Source organism: Gymnoscopelus braueri, assembly GCF_963280865.1.
Source record: "Gymnoscopelus braueri genome assembly, chromosome: 19".
NCBI classification, from domain to species: Eukaryota; Metazoa; Chordata; class Actinopteri; order Myctophiformes; family Myctophidae; genus Gymnoscopelus; species Gymnoscopelus braueri.
Window position 1 is genome coordinate 8,967,411 of NC_137621.1, and position 24,221 is coordinate 8,991,631.

The window sequence follows — 24,221 nt, forward strand, 5'->3', positions numbered from 1 at the left end:
TGTGTGTGTGTGTGTGTGTGTGTGTGTGTGTGTGTGTGTGTGTGTGTGTGTGTGTGTGTGTGTGTGTGTGTGTGTGTGTGTGTGTGTGTGTGTGTGTGTGTGTGTGTGTGTGTGTGTGTGTGAGAGAGAGAGAGAGAGAGAGAGACTTGAAGGAAGTCGGCGGGCACTAGGACGGTGTCCGCAGCGGGGAGAGCAGCTCCGGGGGCGGGGTGGGTGTGTGTCACGCAGCCGCTGGTCGCATTCACAGCTCCGCATCCAGAGCGGTCGGAGCTCACTCCGTTAAACGACCTGGATCTAGACCTGGACCTCCGTTAGTCCTGCTGCTGCTGGCTCTGTTTTAATACATTTCACTGTGGATTATTGCCATCGCAGGACTGAAACATTACAGCTCTGCTGCATTTCAGGTTGTTGGACGGAGGCTCTGTGCGTCAATCCTCCAGAACAGAGGACTTTAACGGGCTTTATTCATGCAGGGAGGAAAAGTTATTATGGAGCAACCAGCCTGAACCGAGGAACAGGAGGATACACACCCTATGTTCTCTCTGTGACTCTCTCTCTCTCTCCCCCGCCCCCCCCCTCTCATATACCCCCCCCCCCTCTCATATACCCCCCCCCTTCTCTCTCTCTGCGGGACCGCTGACTAAATGTGATCAGTGTGTGTGGGGGTCACCACCAGGGGCCGGGGCTATAGCGTTGTAAATCACACCGGGCGTGGACGCGCATCTCTCCGGTGTGTGTGTGTGTGTGTGTCTATCTGCGCCCGCCGCCGTGCTCGTTGAATGGATACTAGCTGTGGACAAACGGACTCTTCCAGGGATTATTACCACTACGCCCAGCTGAGGAGGACGGCGACGGCCGGGGACAGGCTTCCTCCGGCGGCCGGGATGGACGCCGCCGCCGCCGCCGGGGACATGGTGGAGCGCGGCCGCTCTGTTCGGGAACGTCTGGAGGCGACGCTAGCGGGTCTGGGGGAGCTGGACCACCTGAGACACAGACAGGAGCTCCTGGTCCACAGCGCGCTGCACGCGTCCGGCAGCGGTGACCCGGGTCGACCCGGGACGGCCGGGGTTCGACCCGGGACGGCCGGGGACGAGGTGGAGGACCCTTATCTGAATTGCGAGGAGAAGCTGTTGGAAGAGAACATTCTGCTGCTGAGAAAACAGCTGGTATGTAGCTTAACGACTGATCGATTCATATGTATCGATTCTTGATCGGGTTGTGTAGTAGTTATGACACATGACAGTCGTGTCCGTATGGATCTACTCTGTTATAAAAAACCTCAGTGTTCATTTAAAGGTGGTGCTGGTGATGTTTTGTTTAATGCGTGTCAATAGCTCTCTATTCAGAATCACTGCTAATATACTAGAGTGTTTGTTCAGTAATCTCCAGCAAGAAAACAGAATAACGCCTTTTCAGGTCGGGATACCAGTTCTATCCAATCAGGAGAGAGAAATTCAGGATAAACAAGTGAAATTGGTAGTGATGAAACAAAAAAAAATGAGCAGACAAAATTGGAACTGTCTGGAACACTATGGGTTCACCCCTGATTAGATGAAATTGGTGTCCCACCTGAAAATGCATTTTTTGTTTGCTGAAAGAGCTGGTGGAGAGACCCCCTGCTGCTGAACAAACACTCTGTAGCAATGATTACTACCAGAATTACTATCAGAATATAGAGCTTTAACTTTTCCCACATTATTCTAAAATGTAATTTAACCAAATAAATATCACTTACAGCACCTTTTCACTACACAAATGTAGCCAAATGTACCAGTAAGCTTACGGGTCCAAATGGACCCTAACCCAAAGAGTGTAGCCTACAAATGTAACCAAATGGACCCCTAATGGGTCCATTTGGTTACTAACGGGATAAATGAACACTGAGGATTTGCCTGTGGTCAGTACTCTACTCTGTCCAACACACTGGGCCCAGTGTGTTCCCTCCATGCTGACTGAATACAATAGCAACTTTATTCTCCACATCTCTGAAGCGTGTCTTTGTCTCTCCGCTGTGGTGTGCACAATTAAAAACAGACCAGATACAATAAATAGGCAATTAAACGGCACAAGGCACAATGACAACGCAACACATTCCAGTTCATATTGACAACATAACGGTTTTAAGTACACATTCCAGTTCCACGGCAAAACTGTTTTCCAGAAGGCTATACAGCAGTGGCTCAAAATGTCCATGTTACGGACCCCCTATCTATCCCTTACATTAGGCAGTGTGGACCCCCATTTGAAAAGATTTAGTGCCAGGGACCCCCACAAGAGAACATATTTGTTGAGTGATTAGATTTAGTGGAGAATTCTACAACTGTCTATTCTGTAGGTAGTGAGATATCCGTGGAGAGAGTGAAACTAACCTATGATGTCAATAATCATTTTTAAACATTCTCTCATAAACTGTTCTTCATTTTGGACCCTTTGCGGTCCTCGAACCACACTTTGACAACCACTGGGCTACAGTGCATATTCCAGTTCTGATATAAGGGAGGCTCTTATCCACTAAATCTCGCTACAAGTCTAGTTTCCATTTCATGGCCGTAGACTATTAGTGTGCACACATATCTGTGACTAAAGTCTGCCACGTTGACCGGTGAGAATCTCAGTTTGAATACAGAGTACATGTGTGTTTCAAATCAAAAGGAATCCACTTTGAAATGTCTGATAATCACATTGAGTGTCCCAGGGCTGTGGTCTAATAATGTACCACAACGTTGTTGGAAAATGAGATGACCGATTAAATACAAGTATGCTTTTTTTTTTACTGAACTCAACCCACTATGTAATACAACAGTAGTTCTCTAACCTTTTTTTATTTTATTTCGGGGACCCCCTAACTCTCAGAGTTACAGACCTGGCTGTCGGGGTCCATTTGGAACCCCTTCAAGTAACCCTGAGGGTCCCTGGACCCCACTTTGAGAACCACTGCAATACACTAAGAACGGAGGGATCTGATGTCTTATACATTGGATGAAAGACGAGACATTAACAACCACTTAAACCCTATATATGCTGTATGCTTAGTTGACAGGGGTCCCCCAGGGCTCGGTACGAGGTCCACTAGGATTTCCCTTTCACTGAAAATACGCCTAGAGAATCCAGGAGAACATGGTCCATGGCTGCACTTTACATTTGTCAGTGTTAATTTAACTCGGAGACAGTACAAATGGAACCAAATGGACCCTTACATTTGTACATTCTTGAGTTACAAATTGTTTTTGCATAACAAAACAATAAATACATTTGTTTTACTTTACTTTTTTTTTACCAGCAGTCATCAGCCACTGGAGTAGTGTGCTGGTGTCTACCTGCAGTAACACATTGCCCTCTCTCAGTTTTTTGGTGTTTTGGTTGCAAACATACCAAAACAAACAGTGAAAACACCCAAATACAGAAAGCGGGCAATGTGTTTCTGCAGGTAAACATCACCACCCTACTCCAGTGGCTGATTACAGCAGGTATAAAGATAAATGATGGGTACATAAACCTTTATTTGATCCCCCTAAGATAAGGCCTTTATTGATCCCACGAGGGAAATGCAGTCGCCAAAGGCAGCTCAGCAGTTAAGATACAGGGCAAAGAAAGGTACTTGTAGATAGATGCACCAGGGTAAAAGGCAACACAACACAGCAGTCCCAGTTCAAACCGGGAATGCATCCGTCATTTTAGATTTGAGCTTTAACCATTATTTTTATACCTCGGCTCTTCAAAAAATCTTGTAGATCTGCTATTTAAAAAAAATCTTGAACATTGGTGCAAATCTTTGAATACATGTATACATAACATTTTAGCTTCTGGGGGGTCCCTGGAACAACATATTTTGATGGGGATCAGCGGCCAAAAACATATGTTTTTGGGGGTGTCTTGACAAGAAAAAGTTTGAGCACCACTGTTATAGCAACAATAGTTGTGTAGACATTGGTTGAGACATTTGACAGTTACAAATGTTCACTTAAAAAATAAGCATTCAAAAATTTGCTAAAATGTTCATGATTTTTCAAAGAAATAGCAGATCTACAAGCTCATAGCGCGGCACTCGGTGCCGTGTAGAAATCTTAAAATGACACAGATGTGTTCCCGGATCTAATGGGTTAACAACACAACCTTTGAAACCAGGAGGATGAGGCCTGTTATTTCAGCAGCAGTGGTGCTGCTGACTCTGTGGTGTAGAACCAGGGAGGTGGGGGGGGGGGGGGTCTCAAAATGGGGAACTGGGACCCCCAGGGGTCCCACTGGCGTGGGGCAGGACAGCCATTACGACAGAAAGAACCAACTGTTATTTAAATTCAACCTTTAAGTCACTCCCTCCCTCCTCTTTAAATATGAGAGCGAGAGGTCGGGGGGCGGGGGGGGGGGGGTGACTGGTGAGAGCAATAGGGAGAGCACGAGAGAGAGAGAGAGCAAGAGAGAGAGAGAGAGAGAACGAGGGGGGGTGGCTGGTGCTACAGTAGGGAGAGGGAGAGCGAGGGGGGGGGGTCAAATTAACTTTTACCAAACTACAGGGTTAATCCTCCCCCGCCCCACACACACAAGCTTAGCTTTTACACAGCCCCCCCTCCCATCCCCTCCAGGTTTGGATTGTTGAGTTGGAAGCAGACTTTAAGCCGTTTAAACTGAGGGAGGGGGGGGGTTGTTCGGGGGGGGGGTCGGGAGGTCGGGATCCAAAACACAGCCGCTTCCAATCTGACCTGATTATCACAATGTGGATTCAATCAGTGCGTGTAGAGGGACCGAAGGAAGAACAACCCATGATGATGATGATGTTGTTTTTGTTTTTGTTGTTTTTAGAGCCGCAACTATCGATTATTTTCTTAGCGATTATTCTATCGATTAATGTTTCGATCAATCGAATAATCGAGAAGCAGTGTTTTGTTGTGCAAAAATAGTGAAAATAGTTTTTGAAAAATCCAAATTATGCCTATAATGATCAAAATAGGGATTGATTAATAATTTGATTATTTTATTAAATTATCGATTTTCTTTTTAATACTCTATTAAATCGATGAGTTGGACTAGCTGTCTGTTGTTATGGTTCTGTCCGTGTTGCGGATCCCGGGTTCCGGGTCAGAGAGACATCTCGTGTTCCATCATGTCTTCTTGCTGTGTGACAAACATGTGACACTGAGGGGGGAGGAGGAGGGGGGGGGGGGGGGGTCATGGGAGGAAGGGACGGTTCTCGTCCCGTCCGTCTGTGATGTCAGAGTGCAAAAAACAACACAACGGTGTTGTAACAACAGCACACACACACACACACACACACACACACACACACACACACACACACACACACACACACACACACACACACACACACACTCTGAGTGCGTGTACTTGTATTATCACTATACTTGTGATATGAGGGCCAATGTCCCCTCAAGTGAGGACAATTTTCCAGGTCCTCAAGAGAATTGGTTGTTTTGTGGTTAAAACAGATTTGGGAAGTTTTTAGGAAAAGATTCAGGTTGGGGTTAGGGTCAGACATTTAGAGGTCAGGTTTATTGTTTAGGGTTAGAGTTATGCCAGCTCACAACGCGGCGAAGCACGTAGATGGGCTGTTTTGGGCTTCAGTGTTGGGGTAAAAAAAATTGCAAAAAGAAAATTGCATTCATAAAATTGCTGCCCTAAAACGTTGATGTCTTCACAAGTAGAGTAAACTCAAGTGTGTGTGTGTGTGTGTGTGTGTGTGTGTTGTGCGCACGCTGTTGATTCAGACGGTTCAACGTGATGGCCCCCCTGTGTGGCGTTGCTCAGTCCGTGGGTTTGTTCAGCTCTCCAAATGGTTGTGTGTGTGAAACGTCATTAATCACCTCCTCTGCCTGCTGGCTGTCACCCAGCAGCTACAAACACTCACTCCTACAGCACTGGATTCCACCCCCCCCCCTTACATCTGAGAAAACCTGACACCCACACACACACACACACACAGACACTATATAAGAATTGTGTAAATAACCGATCTACAAGCTCCGCTATTTTCACTATATTTTTCATTTTATGACCTTTTAAAACTTTTTGCCTATAATGACATGGCTCCCTGATTATTCTATTAAATCATCGAATATCGATAATTCTTCTAATAATCGGTTGCCCAAGATATAGTAGGGATGCTGGGTTCATCAACAGTGGATGAAAGCAAGATTTTGTGCAAATTGTTGGACTACCTCCAAACTAGCCTCGCGTAGGTTCTGCTGGCAGATTCGTCTGGTCCCAGGCTACCTCCAAACAGCCCCCCCCCCCCACCCCCTGTGATCTTTGGCGCACCCCAAGGGGGGTGAAAATAGCCGATCTAAAAGCTCACAACGCGTCGGAGTGTGACGTGTTGTGAGCTTGTAGATTGGCTTTTTCTTAGGTGAATATGGTTGCTAGGGTTCAAGTGGTTAATGTAAAAAAAGGGGTCCCAGACCCCCTGTTGAAGACCCATGCCCTATATATATATATATATATATATATATATAGCTCAAATCTAAAATGACACAGATGCTTTCCCCGGCTTTAATGGGTTAACTGAATTGACCCCCATAGTGGTCCATTTCCAACAGCAACTGAGGCTGTGAAGCTTCATTTACAGCAGCACCGCTTTGCAACGTCTGGTGGTGAACATCAGGGTGTTGAACATCAGGGTGTTGAACATCAGGGTGGGGAACATCAGGGTGGGGAACATCAGGGTGGGGAACATCAGAGTCCTGAATGGACCCGCTTGGGTCTGGAACTCAATGAGAAATTAAAAGGGTTGAGAATCACTGATTTACAATTATACGTACTTATGTGAGACAGAGAGACAGACGGCTGAGAGGGAGACGGTGCAGGAGAGACGGACAGTAGAACAGCTGAGAGAGAGACATTGTAGGAAATACAGACAGTAGGAAAAGCAGAGGGAGAGACAGACAGACAGACAGTAGGACAGCTGAGAGGGATACAGTGTAGGAGAGACGGACAGTAGGGCAGCTGAGAGGGAGACAGTGTAGGAGAGACGGACAGTAGGGCAGCTTAGAGGCAGACAGTGTAGGAGAGACGGACGGTAGGAAAAGCAGAGGGAGAGAGAGACAGACAGTAGGACAGCCGAGAAGGAGACAGTGTAGGAGAGACAGACAGTAGGAAAAGCAGAGGGAGAGACAGACAGACAGACAGACAGACAGTAGGACAGCTGAGAGGCAGACAGTGTAGGAGAGACGGACGGTAGGAAAAGCAGAGGGAGAGAGAGACAGACAGTAGGACAGCCGAGAAGGAGACAGTGTAGGAGAGACAGACAGTAGGACAGCTGACAGAAGGTTCTTGTCTGATCCCAGAACAGCAAGAGTCTTGACCACTATGTCATCACATTATAGATGGTTCTATTTTAAACCGTGTGTGTGTGTGTGTGTGTGTGTGTGTGTGTGTGCACGTGCACGTGTGCGTGCGAGCCAGGTCTTCCTGTTAACTTCCACTCCAAACAGTAAAACCACAGCTTTCCCAGAGGCACTAGAGTGAAAAAACAACATAGCTCTCCTGACTTCCTGTGTCTGCTTCTAAACTTACAATTTAGGCATTTAGCAGAAGCTCTTATCCACACTGCAAGATGAGACTAAACTGCATGAGCCCTAGTCAGCAAATGACAGAGTTGAATAATTAGCTGTCTGTCTGTCTTGATTGAAACCTTTAATTTAGGGAAATCCATCGAGACCAGGGTCTCTTTTTCAATGGTGCCCTGTGTACAAAAGGACATTTACAACAATGGTTTTGTATCCAATCCACTTTATTTATAAAGCACATACCAAAGTGCTGTACACTCAGTAACAAAAATATACTAAAATACCAAGAGCAAATCAATACACAAATTTTCAGCCTTGTTGGTGGGACCTTAAGAAGTGACTGGTCAGTAGACCTCAAGACCCTCGTAGAGTTATTGGTAGGTAGAAGCTCTGATATGTACATTGGTGCCAACCCATTTAAAGACTTAAAAACAAGCATTACAATCTTAAACTGAATCCAGTAACAGTGTAGGGAGGGAGGCAATAATCGGGGAGATGTGATCATACTTCCCTGGCCCTGTTAAGAGGAGAGCGGCAGTGTTTTGGACTAACTGTAGGCGTGACAAGCAGGCTTGGCTAAACTTACAGTAATACTGGAAAACGGAACAATTCAGCATTTATATTTTTGAAAACTGAGGGGAGCTCATAGCTGCATTTCTCATAAACCTAACTGGAATTTTAAATAGACAAAAAGAATTAATAATAAATAGCTCCCCAAAGGTTTTTTTCCTGTAAAAATGAATAAATAAAGGACACCCTTTTCTCTGCCAAATTGTGTTATATTTAGCTTTGATAAAAGTCTGTCTTGTGCTTCAATGCTTTTTTAAGCTTCATTTTTTTTGGTGCAAAGTTACATTTTTTATTTGGCACCATCAAGAGCACTGCTACTTCATCAGTGCATTTTGTGTCGTTATTTTATGAAACAAATTGTTCAGAATATCGTGTGTGTGTGTGTGTGTGTGTGTGTGTGTGTGTGTGTGTGTGTGTGTGATCGACAGAGAGAGAGAAAAAAAGAGTGAGCAAACGATGAAAAGGGAGAGTGTGAGATCAGTAACTTTAATATACACTTGAAAAAACATCAAGACAGTGGAATAGACCAAGCAAGTTGTGTCTTCTACTACTTCAATTTTGAATTCAATTTCAAACTTTTCAGGAAAATGAAGCTGAAGGACAGCTGAGAGACAGACAGTAGGACAGCTGAGAGAGAGACCATGTAGGAGAGAATGATAGTAGAAAAGCTGAGAGAGACGTAGTAGGAGAGACAGACAGTAAGACAGTTTGACACTGTTCCATTTATTTCTTTGTTTGTTTTTTAATTGACGACAGAGAAAACAGAACAACCAGGTGCTCCCAGGAGATATAAAAACTGTTAAAAGTAGTTCAAAGTATCGATGGTGCTCAATGATCAAACAGGATCAAACAAATCTCATGTTTTTTTCTCATGTTTAATTAATTCTTCACATAAAGGCCCTTCAATGTCAAATGTCACAGGACGGATTAACGGACGGAAAAACCTAAAACGAAAGTACAGACAAAACAAAACAAAACAAAAAACAAGACAAAACAAAACGGCAAAACAAAACGAGACAAAACATGGTACATAAGACAAAACAAAACAAGAACACAAAAAACACCAACCACTTGACAGGCAGTCATAACCCCACCTCCCCCCGGCACCCCAGTACTTGTCATTACACATGCATATATATATACACTTATTGTACATATACGTACAGTATATATATATCCAGCACACATACAGTATCTATAGATCCTTTTGTCCATCAATGATGTTACATCTCTAATATCAGCCAGAAAGATGTCCCATATTTTTCTACTTTTGTTTGCGTCTACCCTGGCAATCATACTGTCAAAAGCAGCCGTTTCTGTCATGAGTTTCAGACACTTTGTAGATTCTTCCATATGCAGACCCTTCCAGTTGTGTACTAAAAGCAGGCTGGCTGCTACAATAAAAGCCTGTTCCTATACTAACCTGTTCCTAAACTAACCCATCTCTGCTGGGTCTGCATTTGTCACCTAAAAGACACATTTGGGGAACACACTGGGAAACTTTTCCTTTCTCCAAAGTACAAGCAGCTCCTCCACAGTGTGACCCCGCGTCATGTGACCACGTGTCTCACAGCCGTGCATAGTTTCTGCTCCCCAGGGAGGCGGGGCCTAATTTAGTTCCACTGTCGGTAGGGCTTTGAGGGTGTGTGTGTGAGAGGGTGTGTGTGGGTGGGTGTGTGTGTGGGTGGGTGTGTGTGTGTGTGTGTGTGTGTTGGGGTCAGGGTGGGGCAGGATTCTTTCTGAGGGGTTGGGTTTCATTTAGGTAGATATGAGATGTGTGTGTGTGCATACAGATATAGGTCAGGTATCCGACTATCCGTTCTTAGAATGAATTTAGCCACATGATCCCCAGTGTCCTGATACTGGGGATCATTCGGGCGGCGAACATTCGGGCGAAAACGGCCGATCTACAAGCTGACAACATGTCGCCCTGTCAGCTCGTAGAAGAGATTTTCGGCCAAGAGATTTGGTGTATAATATGGAAAAAGGTGGGGGCCTAGGACAGATCCCTGGGGAACCCCGGTCAATTAGGTATATAAGGTTTAAGCGGATTCTGGAGGGTTGGGTGCGTTAGTATTTTAGCAACATGCTCATTCTGAGCTGTCTGGGATTCAAACTCACAACCCTGTCTGGAAGCACAAAAACAGATTGTGTGTGTGTGTGTGTGTGTGTGTGTCAGGTCAGACAGAAATAGCCTGTCCAGACGTTGAGGTATTTGGCAGCAGATCAGTCCGGGGTGTGTTCAAGAACAGCGGGACGTTGGTTCTCTGCGTTCAGAGCTGGTTTAAAAACAGGACTGCAGTCAGAGGAGAAGAAACCTTTGTCACAACTAACTTCAGCTTCTGTTTCAGTTTGTGCCGTTCTCCTAATAACTACATACTGTTCAAGAGAGAGAGAGTTGAACCTAACTCATGCTCCCGTCGTATGGCGGTGTCATGCTCGCCAAAAACTGCAGATCTACAAGCATCCGTGGTGCGTTTTTGGAGCTCTGCTATTTTCGGCTAATGAAGTATAAATTGGGGTTTTACAATAACATAAAACCTTGACGTCATTGGTATTATATAATATTATATATTGATGATAATAACCAAGCTCTGTGTGTGTGTCCAACAGAACTGTCTAAGGAGGCGGGACGCGGGCCTGATCAGCCAATTACAGGAGCTGGACCGGCAGATCAGCGACCTCCGATTGGACACGGAGATCTCACATGATCACATGGAGACAGACAGCCGGCCTAGCTCAGGTAACTTCATTGTAACTTTATTGATCGAATCATTTTTAGACAATGACAGTTGAGAGAAGAGGAAGTTGGCCAATAAGGTTGTTGGTTTGAATCCCCAGATTGGCTGGAAAATCTGGACAGACAAACTAGATTTTACAACTACCATAAAATACCCATGAGCAAGGCATTTAATGTAGCCCCCAGTACAACAGTAGAAGACTGTGGATGTACTGGTCAGCTCCCAGTACAACAGTAGAAGGCTGTGGTTGTACTGGTCAGCTCCCAGTACAACAGTAGAAGGCTGTGGTTGTACTGGTCAGCTCCCAGTACAACAGTAGAAGACTGGTTGCACTGGGCAGACAGCAGGTCTAAATATGGTCTTGGCTTCAGTGTAAACACTGCATTCCTGCCCACAGCGCTCATGTTGAAGCTAACGGCCAATTTATGCTCCGTCGTATAAAAGTGTCACGGTGCCAAACATAAGCTGTGAGCTTGTAGATCGTCTATTTTTGGTGTGTGCCACCATCATAGGTGTGAGTGAAATGTTGCAGCATCTGTAGTGAGTTTGATTCTCTACTGCTGGTCTGAGGTCGGCTACATGGTGACTGATGGTGGTGGTGTGGTATTATCATTCCACACCGGGCCAAAGCTGATTTCCTCAAGTGAGCCAACCAGGAAATAACAGCACACACACACACACACACACACACACACACACACACACACACACACACACAGACACACACACACACACACACACACACACACGGTTCTTTTCCAATTCGTATAAAAGGTTAAGTCTTTAAAGTCTGCCTGGAGACAAAGGGCTGCATGTTCTGACTTCAGATTTGCTGGCTTGGGACAGCAGCTCTGTCTGTCTGTCTGTCTGTCTGTCTGTCTGTCTGTCTGTCTGTCTCACTCTCTGCTTACTGGGAAGTAGGAAATAGAGGTGTTCAACATTTTCTCTCTGTTGCCCTCACCATCTCTGTCTCTCGTTAACCACTTTAACATCGGCTATTTGATGATAGTAACAACTAAAATCTTGTATGGGAGTCCCTGGCACAAAGTATTTTCAGATGGGGGTTCATGGGCAAATGCATATTAATGTGGGGGTCCTTGACATGGAAATATTTGAGAACCACCGCACTAAACTATGGACATATAGGCAACATGTCAATAACTTGCTCTGCTGTTTTCTTTTGCATGTTTTCTTATTTTTTTTAACTTTTATTTACTCAGGGGAGGGGAGGTTGGCTGAGCATGAGTGCTCCTTTTCAGCAATGCCCTGCTTCATATTCGCACGCACGCACGCACGCACGCACTCACACACACACACACACTCACACACACACACACACACACACACACACACACACACACACACACACACACACACACACACACACACACACACACACACACACACACACACACACACACACTCACATTAAAACCTGGGAGCTGCACAGTACAACTACAGTCGTATAGTGTTGGCCACTGAGCAGCTCAGTTTGGGGGTTCAGAGCCTTGCTCAAGGGCTCTTCAGCTGTGTTGGGGAGGGGCTGAGATGATTGAACCCCTACTTACTAAAGTACTTTTGATAAATGAAATGTTAATCAATCTCTCTCTCTCTCTCTCTCTCTCTCTCTCTCTCTCTCTCTCTCTAGGTTTCTATGATTTAAGTGATGGAGTTAATGGTTCTCTGTCTAACTCGTCCAACTCTGTGTTCAGTGAGTGTCTGTCTAGCTCTCGCTCCAGTACCGCAGGTGAGAACATGCACACACACACACACACACACACACGCACACGCACACGCACGCACACGCACACACAAACATTCTTAACATTGTTTGTTTTGGGTGCCTTTATGTCGTTATCCCTTGTCCAGAGTTTAGAACCAGTTGATGAACTGGTAGAATATAAACTGTAGTTAAGACCCTATAGAGTGTAGATGGACCTTTTATTGAGCCCGTTCAGTTGCCAGAGGCATCCATTATTTTCTTAGCGATTATTCTATTGATTACCTCAGACACACAAAAAAGCCATTGATTCCTCCCCACACACATGTGTGTGTTGTCACTGCTATTGTATCCTACTGACACGCCTACCAGTGAGGAGCCCCCACCGGGAGGACGTAGAGCCGCCCAACACTCCCTGCTGACAGCTGCCGCCCCCGCCCCCCCCCCCCCCCCCCCCCCATATCTGGGAGCTGACAGTACAGTCTTCTGCTGTTGTATGCCCAAGATAGGGATCGATTACTAACGGATTATTCTATTGAATTATCAATATTTTTTTGTAATCAATTAAACCGATTAGTTTGATTAACTGCTCCATTAGAATTTACACAAACATTCACCCCTGACCTCTCAACCTTGACCCCTAAGCTGTAGGCCCACTGTTCTGTGACCTTTAGCCTGCATTCTTCTCCTCTTAACATGTGGTGCATCTCTCTCTCTCACACACACACACGCGCACGCACACACACACACACACACACACACACACACACACACACACACACACACACACACACACACACACACACACACACACACACACACACACACACAAGATGATTTACGGTTTGTTTTGAAAGCAGTTTGATGAGATTTTATTGTCTCTGTGGTGAAGAGGAGGAAGTTTTAAACCACTGCCTTTTGTTTCGCCAAACAAAAGGTCTATTAACACCCCTGAAGCACCTCTGGACTTGCACTGGGAAGACACAGCACTGTCTCAAATAGGGCTGGAACTGTCCATTATCTTCTCAGTGGTCATTCTATCAGTCACTTTTCCGGTAAATTGAATGATCAAGAAGCGCGTTGTTAGACGGTGGGGACCAGCATGCAGCACTGGTCTCTTGCTGGAATTGAACCAGTGACGTTTCAATTAACTCATTCTCTGCCATTGATGTGGTTGACGTGTTTTTTTCCAAAGCCCACACCGCCATTGAGTGGGGTGTTTTCAGTGTTTTTCTACTAGATGCCGCTGTTCGCTGACACATGAGTGACCATTTCATCCTCAGACACACGGATCCAGTAGATCACGTGATCGCACAATTTCCTCCTCCATTCACTTCCTTGTTAATCGATTTAGAAAAACGGCTGTATCTCGCCTCCCTGGTTTTACTCTGCATTTTTGAAGAGACGTGCTATATTCAACGGCCTATAACAAGCGAACGGGGGTAGCGATGACATTTTCTTTTTTCCGCAGAAGCACGGTGAAACCCTCCGTGTTTAGCTACGATCGGGGGATCGATCATAAATATATGCTGTGACTAGTTGAAATGGTAAGAAAATCGGAAAATCGCTGGCAGTGGCTGATTATCTTACTATCTTACCTTACTACTATATAATTGACAAAAGCTCTGAAAGTTCGTGCGGGGTAAGCAAGCACAGGATCACTCCATTTGCCCCGAAACTTGCCACAGACTGTTGATCAGAGCTATGGCTATGTTTTAGGCATCTTACCCCACCTCGATCAGTGATCGGACTCTCGGTTTGATTGATTCTCTGATTTGCCTATCAGACCCTCAGCCTGACCTGGCAGGTTGCCATAGCAACCAGATACAGGAAGTCTGACCTCTTTATCACATGACCGAGGTTGGGAGAATGGGACTAGAGGTTAGGGCCGCAAAGCAAAGCGGGGAGAGGGGGGGAGGAGAGGGGCCGAGAGGAGAGGCCCGAGAGGCCGGACTTCACATGACGTGTGTGCAGAGCTATAATTAGGCCAGGTCGCCGTCATGGTTCAGAAATATCTCTTACAGAGGAAATTGACTATTTAGAAGGGATAACAGTCGAAATGTTTAGGAACGATGAGGATGTGAATCTGTTACACACACCGCTAAAGCATGAGGAGGAATTTGACTATTTAGAAGGAGGAAATGTTTGGAGAGTTTGACGTGGCCCTGACATCTGATGAGTCTTGGACTCTGTCTGGACCAACCTCGGATCGGGCCTAGATGTGAGGGCCGCAAAGCGGCCCTGACATCTAGTTTATTTAATTATCAGTGAATGAGTTAAAAGGTCAAACACACTATCCAGTCATCCACTGGAGCATCTCAGTCAGCATCCCTGTTCTGGTTCTAACATACTGCTTGTCTTTCCTCTCTCCAGATGAGCTGGTCGGCTATGCAGACTGTGAAGGTCTTCTGGTTTTGGGGATTCCATATGAAGACCAGACCTCTTCAGGGACAGTCCGACGCTCGCTCTCTGCGCCCTACCCCTCAACCTGCTCCTCCTCCTTGGACCTCCCTCCCTCCACCACCTTCAGCTCCTCCTCTGCAGACTCCCGGTCCGCACAGACCAAGTACCAGTGTGACCTGGTGGCGAGGCACGGCAGTGACGTGTACCGTTACCCCAGTCCCCTCCACGCTGTGGCTGTTCAGAGTCCCATGTTCTTCCAGACTCTCAGTGCAGGACACCAAGGACTTCCACATGTTGAAGAAGCTTCTCTAGATGGACACAAATCTGATTCTCCTCCTCGCAATGCTCCTTCTGTGTCGGCACCTCAGGTTCATCAAAGCACCTCCTGGTCGACTCCTTCCTCTTCATGCTTCCCCTCCCAGACTCCCTCCAGTAAGCGTCTGGAGGGTTATATCTTCAGTCTATTGCAGAGGAGGTCCCAGCCTGTTCGGCCCAACAAACCCAGAACCAGCATTAATACCGACCCTGCTAAGAGCATCCACAGGCAGGCCAGTCTGTGTGGGAGGCAGGGTCCAGGTCTGGGACAGGGTACTTTGAGGGGATCTGAACCCAGAACTAGCTGGCAGGCTGGCGTAGTGCTAGCGGGGACAGCGGGCTTCGAGGGTGGGTCTGTGGAGAGTAAAAGAGAAGAGCAGGCTTACTATTCACAAGGACAGACACAAAATGGCTACTCTGCCAACAATGGTAACTTGGCACAAAATGGCTGCTCTGTCAACAGTGGAACACAACAAGATGGCTGCTCTGTCAGCAGTAGTGGACTAAATGGCTACACTATGAACAATTGTGATGTTCATATGAACAATAACAGCTTATTGGAAAAGAAAGGTTTGTCTTCTGGTAACAAAGCCACAGCATCGTCCACGGGGACTCTACCCAGCCATTACAAAGACCTGGGAAGCCCCACGGCAAACTCTTCTCCCAAAGAACTGAAACATTCATGTTACCCTTTAACATCAACCACAGACCCAGACCCTCCTGTTAAATCTCCTCGGACTGTCAAACCCCAATCGGCCACGCCCCAAAAAAGCCCCAAGCCCCACCCTCTCACCCCGGACGGGAAAGGTGATAGGTCGCTGCCTGAGCTCGTCAGCCTAGGCTCCTCCTCCCAGAGCCAGGATGAGGGCGGAGGAGGAGGTCACATGGTCAGCGTTCAGCACCTTCCCGCCCAGCGACACGCCGCCAAGCTGAGGAAAGGCGGCGGTAAGAACCTTAAGATGAACGTTAAGAAGACCCAACCAACCAAAGCCAGCCGCAGCTCTGAAAACAGCGTGCTCAAGTCAGACAGGACGACCAAACCCAGAGGCAGCTCCAGGAGGACGCCACAGTATGATGAAATAATCGCCCCCCACCAGAAAGTCTCCAAGAGAGGTACTGTTGCTGGTGGTGCGCCTGGGGTGTCCTCCTCCAGATTGAAACGCATCCCGCCGTCTATCCCGGAGGACCAGGTATTCCTGGACAAACCTATCGCCACCTCCACCCTGATCAGTAACGCTAGTACAAAGTGTGGCGTATCCAGGCAAAGCAACCACCACCGAGCGCACCACGGTCACCACGGAAGCCATCACCACCACCACGGGCGCGACCCGGTGGTCGTCGTGGCCAAGCCCAAGTACAAACGTAACGACTACCGGCATCTGCGCGCCATGGCCGAGGTTCCATACGACGAGGCGTTCCGACGCGCCCTGCGGAGGCAGAGGAAGGAGCTGCTCAGCCAGAACGGCACCGCGGCGTGCCTGCCGACCGCGGAGCGGCAGTACGCCAGTCCCTATGCCTACGCCGCGGCCAGTGACTCCGAATACTCGGCCGAGTGCGCGTCGCTCTTCCACTCCACCATCGTGGACACCAGTGGAGACGAGAGGTCCAACTACACCACCAACCGCTTTGGAGACAGCGAGTCCAGTGAGAGCGAGGGCGAGTTCGAGGGGGACAGCACCTCCGTGAGCGACTCGCAGGAGAGCGGAGCGGGTGGAGCCCAGGGTGGAGGAGGGACCAGGAGCTGGGCCCAGTTGGGAGGAGCAGGATCCGGGACACGAGGGCAGGACTTGACCCCGGCTCAAGCCAAGGCCTTTGTGAAGATCAAAGCCTCTCATAATCTCAAGAAGAGAATTCTGAGGTTTAAATCAGGCTCTTTGAAACTCATGACCACTGTGTGAAGCATCTCCGCTGTTCTGTGCTAGTGTTGGCCAACTATATTTATGGTACATTACTGATACCATAAGGGTTCCACAACAGTGGGGGGGGGGACATTTTCTTATCGTATGTTTTTAATTAAATTGTTGAATTGTGATATTATCTAACATAAATATCAAACATGTCAGACAGTCTACATTTCCCAAAAAGAAATGCATGTATTCAATTCAGTCTGACCAGAGGCAGACATTAATGACCGGGGGAGGGAGGGATCAAAAAGCACAGTCATGCATCCCCCCATCCCCCCCAGCAAATCTAACCCTAGGGTACCATTATATAAATGACATGTCATTTAATTTATTAGCCATCTTAAGACATGTACCCACAGAAGAACAACTTGCCTTGGTTCTCTGAAATGGATTAATCCGAGTTAAAGTTAAAAGCCCCATCCTGCACTACTATACAGACAGCCCAAAGCAAATGCTCAGCTAGATTTTATTACGGTATTATCATTATTATGTTTTTTCTTTCGGTTTTTTTCTCTGTTCTTTTTAGTTTTTTTCGTGGAGGGTGGGGATCCAGTGTGTGATGTGGAACTCAGGCATAGCCAATCAAATTGGTTCATCTTTATGGCCAAAAAGTGCCTATTGGCTGAACTGACTGAAGCTTTTTGGTTTAAATTTAAATGATTATCAGTATTATTCGTGTTCCACGATCCTAGATCAATGGGTCCCATCCCTGGTTCTCATGGACCTCCAGTACTGTTGGCTTTCTATCCTACCAGGACCTCTAGTACTGTTGGTTTTCTATCCTACCAGGACCTCTAGTACTGTTGGTTTTCTATCCTACCAGGACCTCTAGTACTGTAGGTTTTCTATCCTACCAGGACCTCTAGTACTGCTGGCTTTCTATCCTACCAGGACCTCTAGTACTGTTGGTTTTCTATCCTACCAGGACCTCTAGTACTGTAGGTTTTCTATCCTACCAGGACCTCTAGTAGGACTACTGTTGGTTTTCTATCCTACTCTAGTACTGTTGGTTTTCTATCCTACCAGGACCTCTAGTGCTGTTGGTTTTCTATCCTACCAGGACCTATAGTGCTGTTAGTTTTTCTATCCTACCAGGACCTCTAGTACTGCTGGTTTTCTATCCTACCAGGACCTCTAGTACTGCTGGTTTTCTATCCTACTAGGATCTCTAGTTCTGCTGGTTTGACAGAGGATTAGGTTTGGGAACCCCTGTGTTAGACTAATCTAAAATGTGCTGAACTGAACTTTAGGCTGGACAAGAACTGCTGCTCAAAGTGTCTAAGAGTGGAAGTACAGGAAGTACCGGTCGATCCTGTGCATAACTGTTTACATTCCCAGGGCATGAAAATCATGTTGTGATTGGTCAAAAATAATAATATGACAGCTTCCTGGGGAGGTACGTTCAACGGAAGTCCCACCCCCGAGACACTTTCGGCTGTAGTTCTTTCCCAGGCTTTTCTCCTCATGAGATTAAGATAACGCTGGGAAGGAGGTTAAACTGGACTGGACTGAACTGATCTAGAGATGTGTGGTGTCTCTCCCTGCACTTTGACACAAATGACTCACAGAGGCCTGTTGTTTTGTTTCTAGCCTTATTTTGTATATTTATTATTGTGTAACTGTGTGTCCATTGGCTGTAACCACACCCCCAAAGCGTTGACTACACCCCACAGTATTGCCCCAACGCCATCGCCAAATCAGTTTTTCTCCCTTACTTGTTTTTTTGTTGTTAAATGGTTATAATGGAAGTTGTTTTGATGAAAGCTATTTAAAAACTAATATATTTGGCTGGTACTTATTTGAAGTCCTACACGGTATGTTTTGATGAGTTAGGAGGAGCATTACTGAAAGGCAGGGTGCGCTTGTTTAAGGAGAGCCGCTATTATATCTTCCTGGTCACGATGGGCGGAGAACGGCAAAGGTGGAGTTTATTGCAGTAATCAAGTATACTGTATAAAGTGGTGGCAAAACAAAGCCGCCTCTAAACATGAGCGTATGTGTAGATTATGTGTAAACTCCATCCAGACAGTGAGCGTCCAGAAGCCCTTAAACCAGTGCACCCTCTCTCACCAGAATTAAGGCCCAATTCACAGGTATGATTTTTATGTTTTATATTTTTATTTTGTGGAACCTGTTGCCACAGTTTCATTCACACATCACCTGGAGCAGGGTTGGGGTCAATTCACTTTAATTCTACTGTCATTTAAATGGTCAGTTCAAATTAATTCACTTGAACCTGGTAAACCCCTGATAACACATGATTGATGATTATTGGCTTATTTTAAGTTTAAACCACTTAAACCCTTTATACATAGTTGACCAGGGGTCCCCCAGGGCTCTGTACTAGGTCCACTCCCCGCGATCTCTTAGCCGGAAATAGCCGATCTGCTATTTTCACCGAAGGTTGACCCAGAATAGGGTCGCTAGGGTTCATGTGGTTAAATCTGCTAGCTGTTTCACATTTGATGTCCCCATTAAATACTGTGGTTTAAAAATGTGCAAAATTAGTTAATGTAGCATCACAATCTTTTTAACAAATTTAGCCATATTTTACACTTACGCTTTTTTTCAATTTTTTTTGTTGAAAGTTTTACTTTTGTAAGCACAAATCTTTTCTTCTTTGGGTCCCTGGCACTACATTTCAGATGGGGGTTTGGGGACAAATACATCATATCAGTTTGGGGGTCTTTGCCATGAGAACGTCTGAGAAGCACTGATTTAAACAACGTTGAGTTGAAGGTGAATTGACCGTAGCCCTGGAGACAGCCAGCCAGAGAGCTCTAAACCACATGTACAGAATTATGACTGCGTGTATATACTGTCTATGTATGTCGATACGTTATACTTCACCTTTTTATTGCTTCATTCATTAAATTTTGGCTTTAAACAAAAAGATCCTGTTCCTCTTTCTATTCTGCTCAAAGCTGTGTCGATGTGTTTGAACTAGATTTTTTTTTTAAATAAAATCAATGATAATAGACAGCAGGACAACTGAGAGGGAGACACTGTTGAGATGGACACTGTCGCAAAGAAGACAAATCTAAATGAAAACACTTGTTTCTTTCGTGTTTCTAGCCCACAGACCGATAGATCGATAGTGTTGACGAAGTAGTAGAGTAGTTGCAACATTGCTAAGTGCAATATAATTTACATATAAGTCACGAGAATAAAGAAATAGAATAGAAGAACAATATACACACAGCAGCAACCAGGTTAAGTAGATGACATAAAGTGAAATACTGTATACAGCAATACGATTTTATTTTGATCTAATAGAACAGACCACTATGTATGAACTGCTGGCCAACAGTAATGTCAAACATAACAGGAATCCTAATCAATAAACAGCAAGAACCATAATCAATAAACAACACCGATCATAATCAATAAGCTAAACTGGTATGGTCCTTTAAGATTGACCCCTGTCTCTCTCTCTCCCTGTGCAGTAAATTCCTCAGTGATAATTTAACTGAAGAGTGTACAAATGTAACATTGATTTGGTTACATTTGTACACTCTTCATAGTTATATTTACACTAATGGTGTACACTGTTCATAGTTATATTAAAGGGGAATGCAGTGATGGGCACTAACCAATGGGACAGATGCGTCCTGCGTTCACTCCACTGGGCGGGTTTTTCCCTTGTAATTTTCTTTCAGTGATCCAGCACTCCAAATGCAGGGGGAATGCAAGGAAGATACATGCACTCGTAGTCAAATAAATCTAAACATCCTTATTTGTGGTGAATTGCCTGAATACTTTTTACTGTTTACCCCATTTTAATAGCTTATGTGAGCATAATAACGAATAGCAGAATAATAAATGACAAAATAAATACGTTTTTTATTTCTTAATTCTACAGTTTCACATACAAATGTGGGCTACAAAAAAAACACCTCTATGCTTTATTGTCGCCTACTTAAACCCTCTATTCTCAGTAAAAACGGACCTACATTTCTTGGACGCTTTTTTCTGTCAACACCAAATCTCTTTGCCAAAAATAGCCGATCTACAAGCTCACAACGCGCCGTGTGCTACGCGTTGTGAGCTTGTAGATCGGCTATTTTTGGCGAATGTTCCCCCCAGAATAGGCATGCTGGGGTTCATGTGATTAATGGTAATGCTATTAAAAATAAATGTATGGTGTTTTCATTTTGTCACGGTGCACTAATATTTTCATATTGCTGGATAATAATATTTTATATTGCACGTGCATAATGTTTTCATGTTGAGTAGTGTTATTCCTCTGTCCTCACTTGTACAAATAGTATTAGTCAAAGAACTACACATCCTTTGGAAACTTTAGAAAGCTGCTGCAACCAGTTTCCCAACAAGATGAGTGGAGTTACTCTGAAGAAGGCTATGGGGTCGTTACGTGTGGCTTATCCCATCACAGTTTTTAACTCAATTCAATGATGAAATATCATATAGCCTTTTTCACTTTTTCACCAGAAGAGAGCCTTGTTTTGGGTTTTTTTTTGTGGCAAGTTTTGAGTCCCCAATCAAAGAGTACCTTTGTTATACTTGCGGAGTGCTGGAGAACCCAGCACCTCACCTGTCTGTCTGTGTGCTAGACTAGCGAACCCAGCACCTCACCTGTCTGTCTGTGTGCTGGAGAACCCAGCACCTCACCTGTCTGTCTGTGTGCTAGACTAGCGAACCCAGCACCTCACCTGTCTGTCTGTGTGCTGGAGAACCCAGCACCCTACCTGTCTGTCTGTGTGATGGAGAACCCCGGTACCCCACCTGTCTGTCTGTGTGCACCTGGATCCTCTGGTATGCAGTCGTGAACACCTCTATGCAACAGCTTTGGTAGCAGGTCCTGAAGCACACTATCCATTCCAAAACGTCATCTACAACACTATTAAATGTCCTATCATTCAACTATAAATGTCCATGTCATTACTGTTCTCAGTTAGCATCCATACCCACTCAGAAACGTGTTGAAATGTCTCACACACACTCTTCTGTTAGCATGTTAGTTTAGTAATTAATGTCAGCTGGTTATGGTAGAAATACTGAGTGAAAACCCAGCTCCAAGGTGGGATTGAGCGTTGACAAAAACCTTCCCATTTCAGTTTTAATGTCTTTGAGAAGCATAGGCTGTACTTTTATTTATTTCTTCTTTTATCATAGGCTTCTTTTATCATAGGCTTCTTTTATCATAGGCTGTACTTTTCTTTCTTTCTTTCAGATATAGGCTATGCTTCCATTTAAGTAAGAGAAACCCTGATCTAAATGTGTGTGTGTGTGTGTGTGTGTGTGTGTGTGTGTGTGTGTGTGTGTGTGTGTGTGTGTGTGTGTGTGTGTGTGTGTGTGTGTGTGTGTGTGTGTGTGTGCGTGTGTGTGTGTGTGTGCGTGTGTGTCTGTCTGTGTTGGGGTCACCGTGCGACCACCGTGAGGTCACTACAGGGTCAACAACGGTGATCCAGCTCTTAACGTGATTTTTAAAAAGTCTCCAGGCATCCTGAGGTGAGAGACTCTCTGTCTTGTCTGTTTATCTCAGCTGGAGATACACTGATAGCCCTGTGTGTGTGCTGTGTGTGTGTGTGTGTGTGTGTGTGTGTGTGTGTGTGTGTGTGTGTGTGTGTGTGTGTGTGTGTGCGGGCGCGCATGTGTGTGTGTGTGTGTGTGTGTGTGTGTGTGTGTCCTCTTCTAAGCACAAAACAGACACACACACACACACTATATAATTGAGTTAAATTAATAAATGATAACCCTCACTTACAGTGACTCGGAATCGGAACGAACAATATAAAAACAGTAGTAGCCAGCCAACAATGAAACAATCATAGGAAGAAACATAAAAACAATAACGAGCTAGATAGTAAAATATATAAAAATGAAATACTAAGTAGATTAAAAACAATTACAAAGAGATATACAATGGAGCGTGATCATGAATTTGAACTGTGCGTATAGACCCCTTAACACAGACGACATCACACTGGCTGCAAGCGTCATACTGGTTGCAAATGAAACCCATTCTGTCAGGTCTCGCTAGGACGCGCAGCACTAGCCAACACACAAGAGGTGGTTGGGGTGCCAGGCAGGCAGCGCACCCCGAAACAACAGGTTGAGAATTGATTACATGAAACAATCACCTGTGCATCCAGTCTCAATGTTGGTAAACAAATAATTGGTCTATTATTATATGAAGGAACGTCATCACACAGGGACAGGCGGAGGAAGTGTTTGAAGAGCGTGTCGTTTGTTGCGGTTTGGGAGCATAGAGGTATAATAGTTTGGGAGTCAGTAATATTCATAGTATTCAGTACACATGGTTTGGGAGTCAGTAATATTCATAGTGTTCAGTACACACGGTTTGGGAGTCAGTAATATTCATAGTGTTCAGTACAAACGGTTTGGGAGTCAGTAATATTCATAGTGTTCAGTACACACGGTTTGGGAGTCAGTAATATTCATAGTGTTCAGTTCAGTACACACGGAGGCCACATCTCGACTAAAGATTCAGAAGATATAAGCGACGGATGAATTGAGAAGAGTGGAGCTTCGCGTACGAGGAGAAGTTACTGACTGACTGTCCCATCATAGTGATGTCCTAGCTGTAGAATACAACTGACGTATTTATGATTCTGACGTTTTCAATCTACGAGAGTTGTAGGGTTCACGCCCCTTGGAGACAGGGACTTTCTGCACAATGCCCCGTAGACACTCCAAACATGTATACATTGAAAATAAAGGTGCTTACCCCCAAGCCCCCAATGTTAACTGTCTCTACGTGGTAGTAGTTTAATGTAATAATCCATATCTTTCAATAAAGAAGTGTTTTAATGCTGTCTGTGGCCGATTCTGTCGGAAGTTCCCAATGGGCGGTAGCGACGGAACGCATCCGGTGAAACCCGGAATTACACTAATTGTAAACAGGAAGTTTACTTCGGCCAGATACTAATACATAAAAAGCACAAAAACCCTACGGGAGAAAAGAAGAAGAAGAAGAAAACAGAAAAAGAACAGAAAAAAGAACACGCGGGTTATTGTCCCAGCAGCACCTGAACAGTGAAACATCCAGCATCTCGCTCCGGGGGCC

The 24,221-nt window shown here is 45.3% G+C and overlaps 1 protein-coding gene across 1 annotated transcript; it reads left to right on the forward strand.

Moving 5' to 3' along the window:
- The first annotated feature begins 303 nt into the window (after positions 1–303).
- dact1 (dishevelled-binding antagonist of beta-catenin 1) lies at positions 304–20,014 on the forward strand. Its single transcript, XM_080414752.1, has 4 exons — positions 304–1,166; positions 10,701–10,830; positions 12,477–12,575; positions 14,922–20,014. The coding sequence occupies exons 1-4, from the start codon at positions 780–782 to the stop codon at positions 17,162–17,164; spliced, it is 2,859 nt and encodes a 952-aa protein (XP_080270878.1). The 5' UTR covers positions 304–779; the 3' UTR covers positions 17,165–20,014.
- The last annotated feature ends 4,207 nt before the right edge of the window (positions 20,015–24,221 follow it).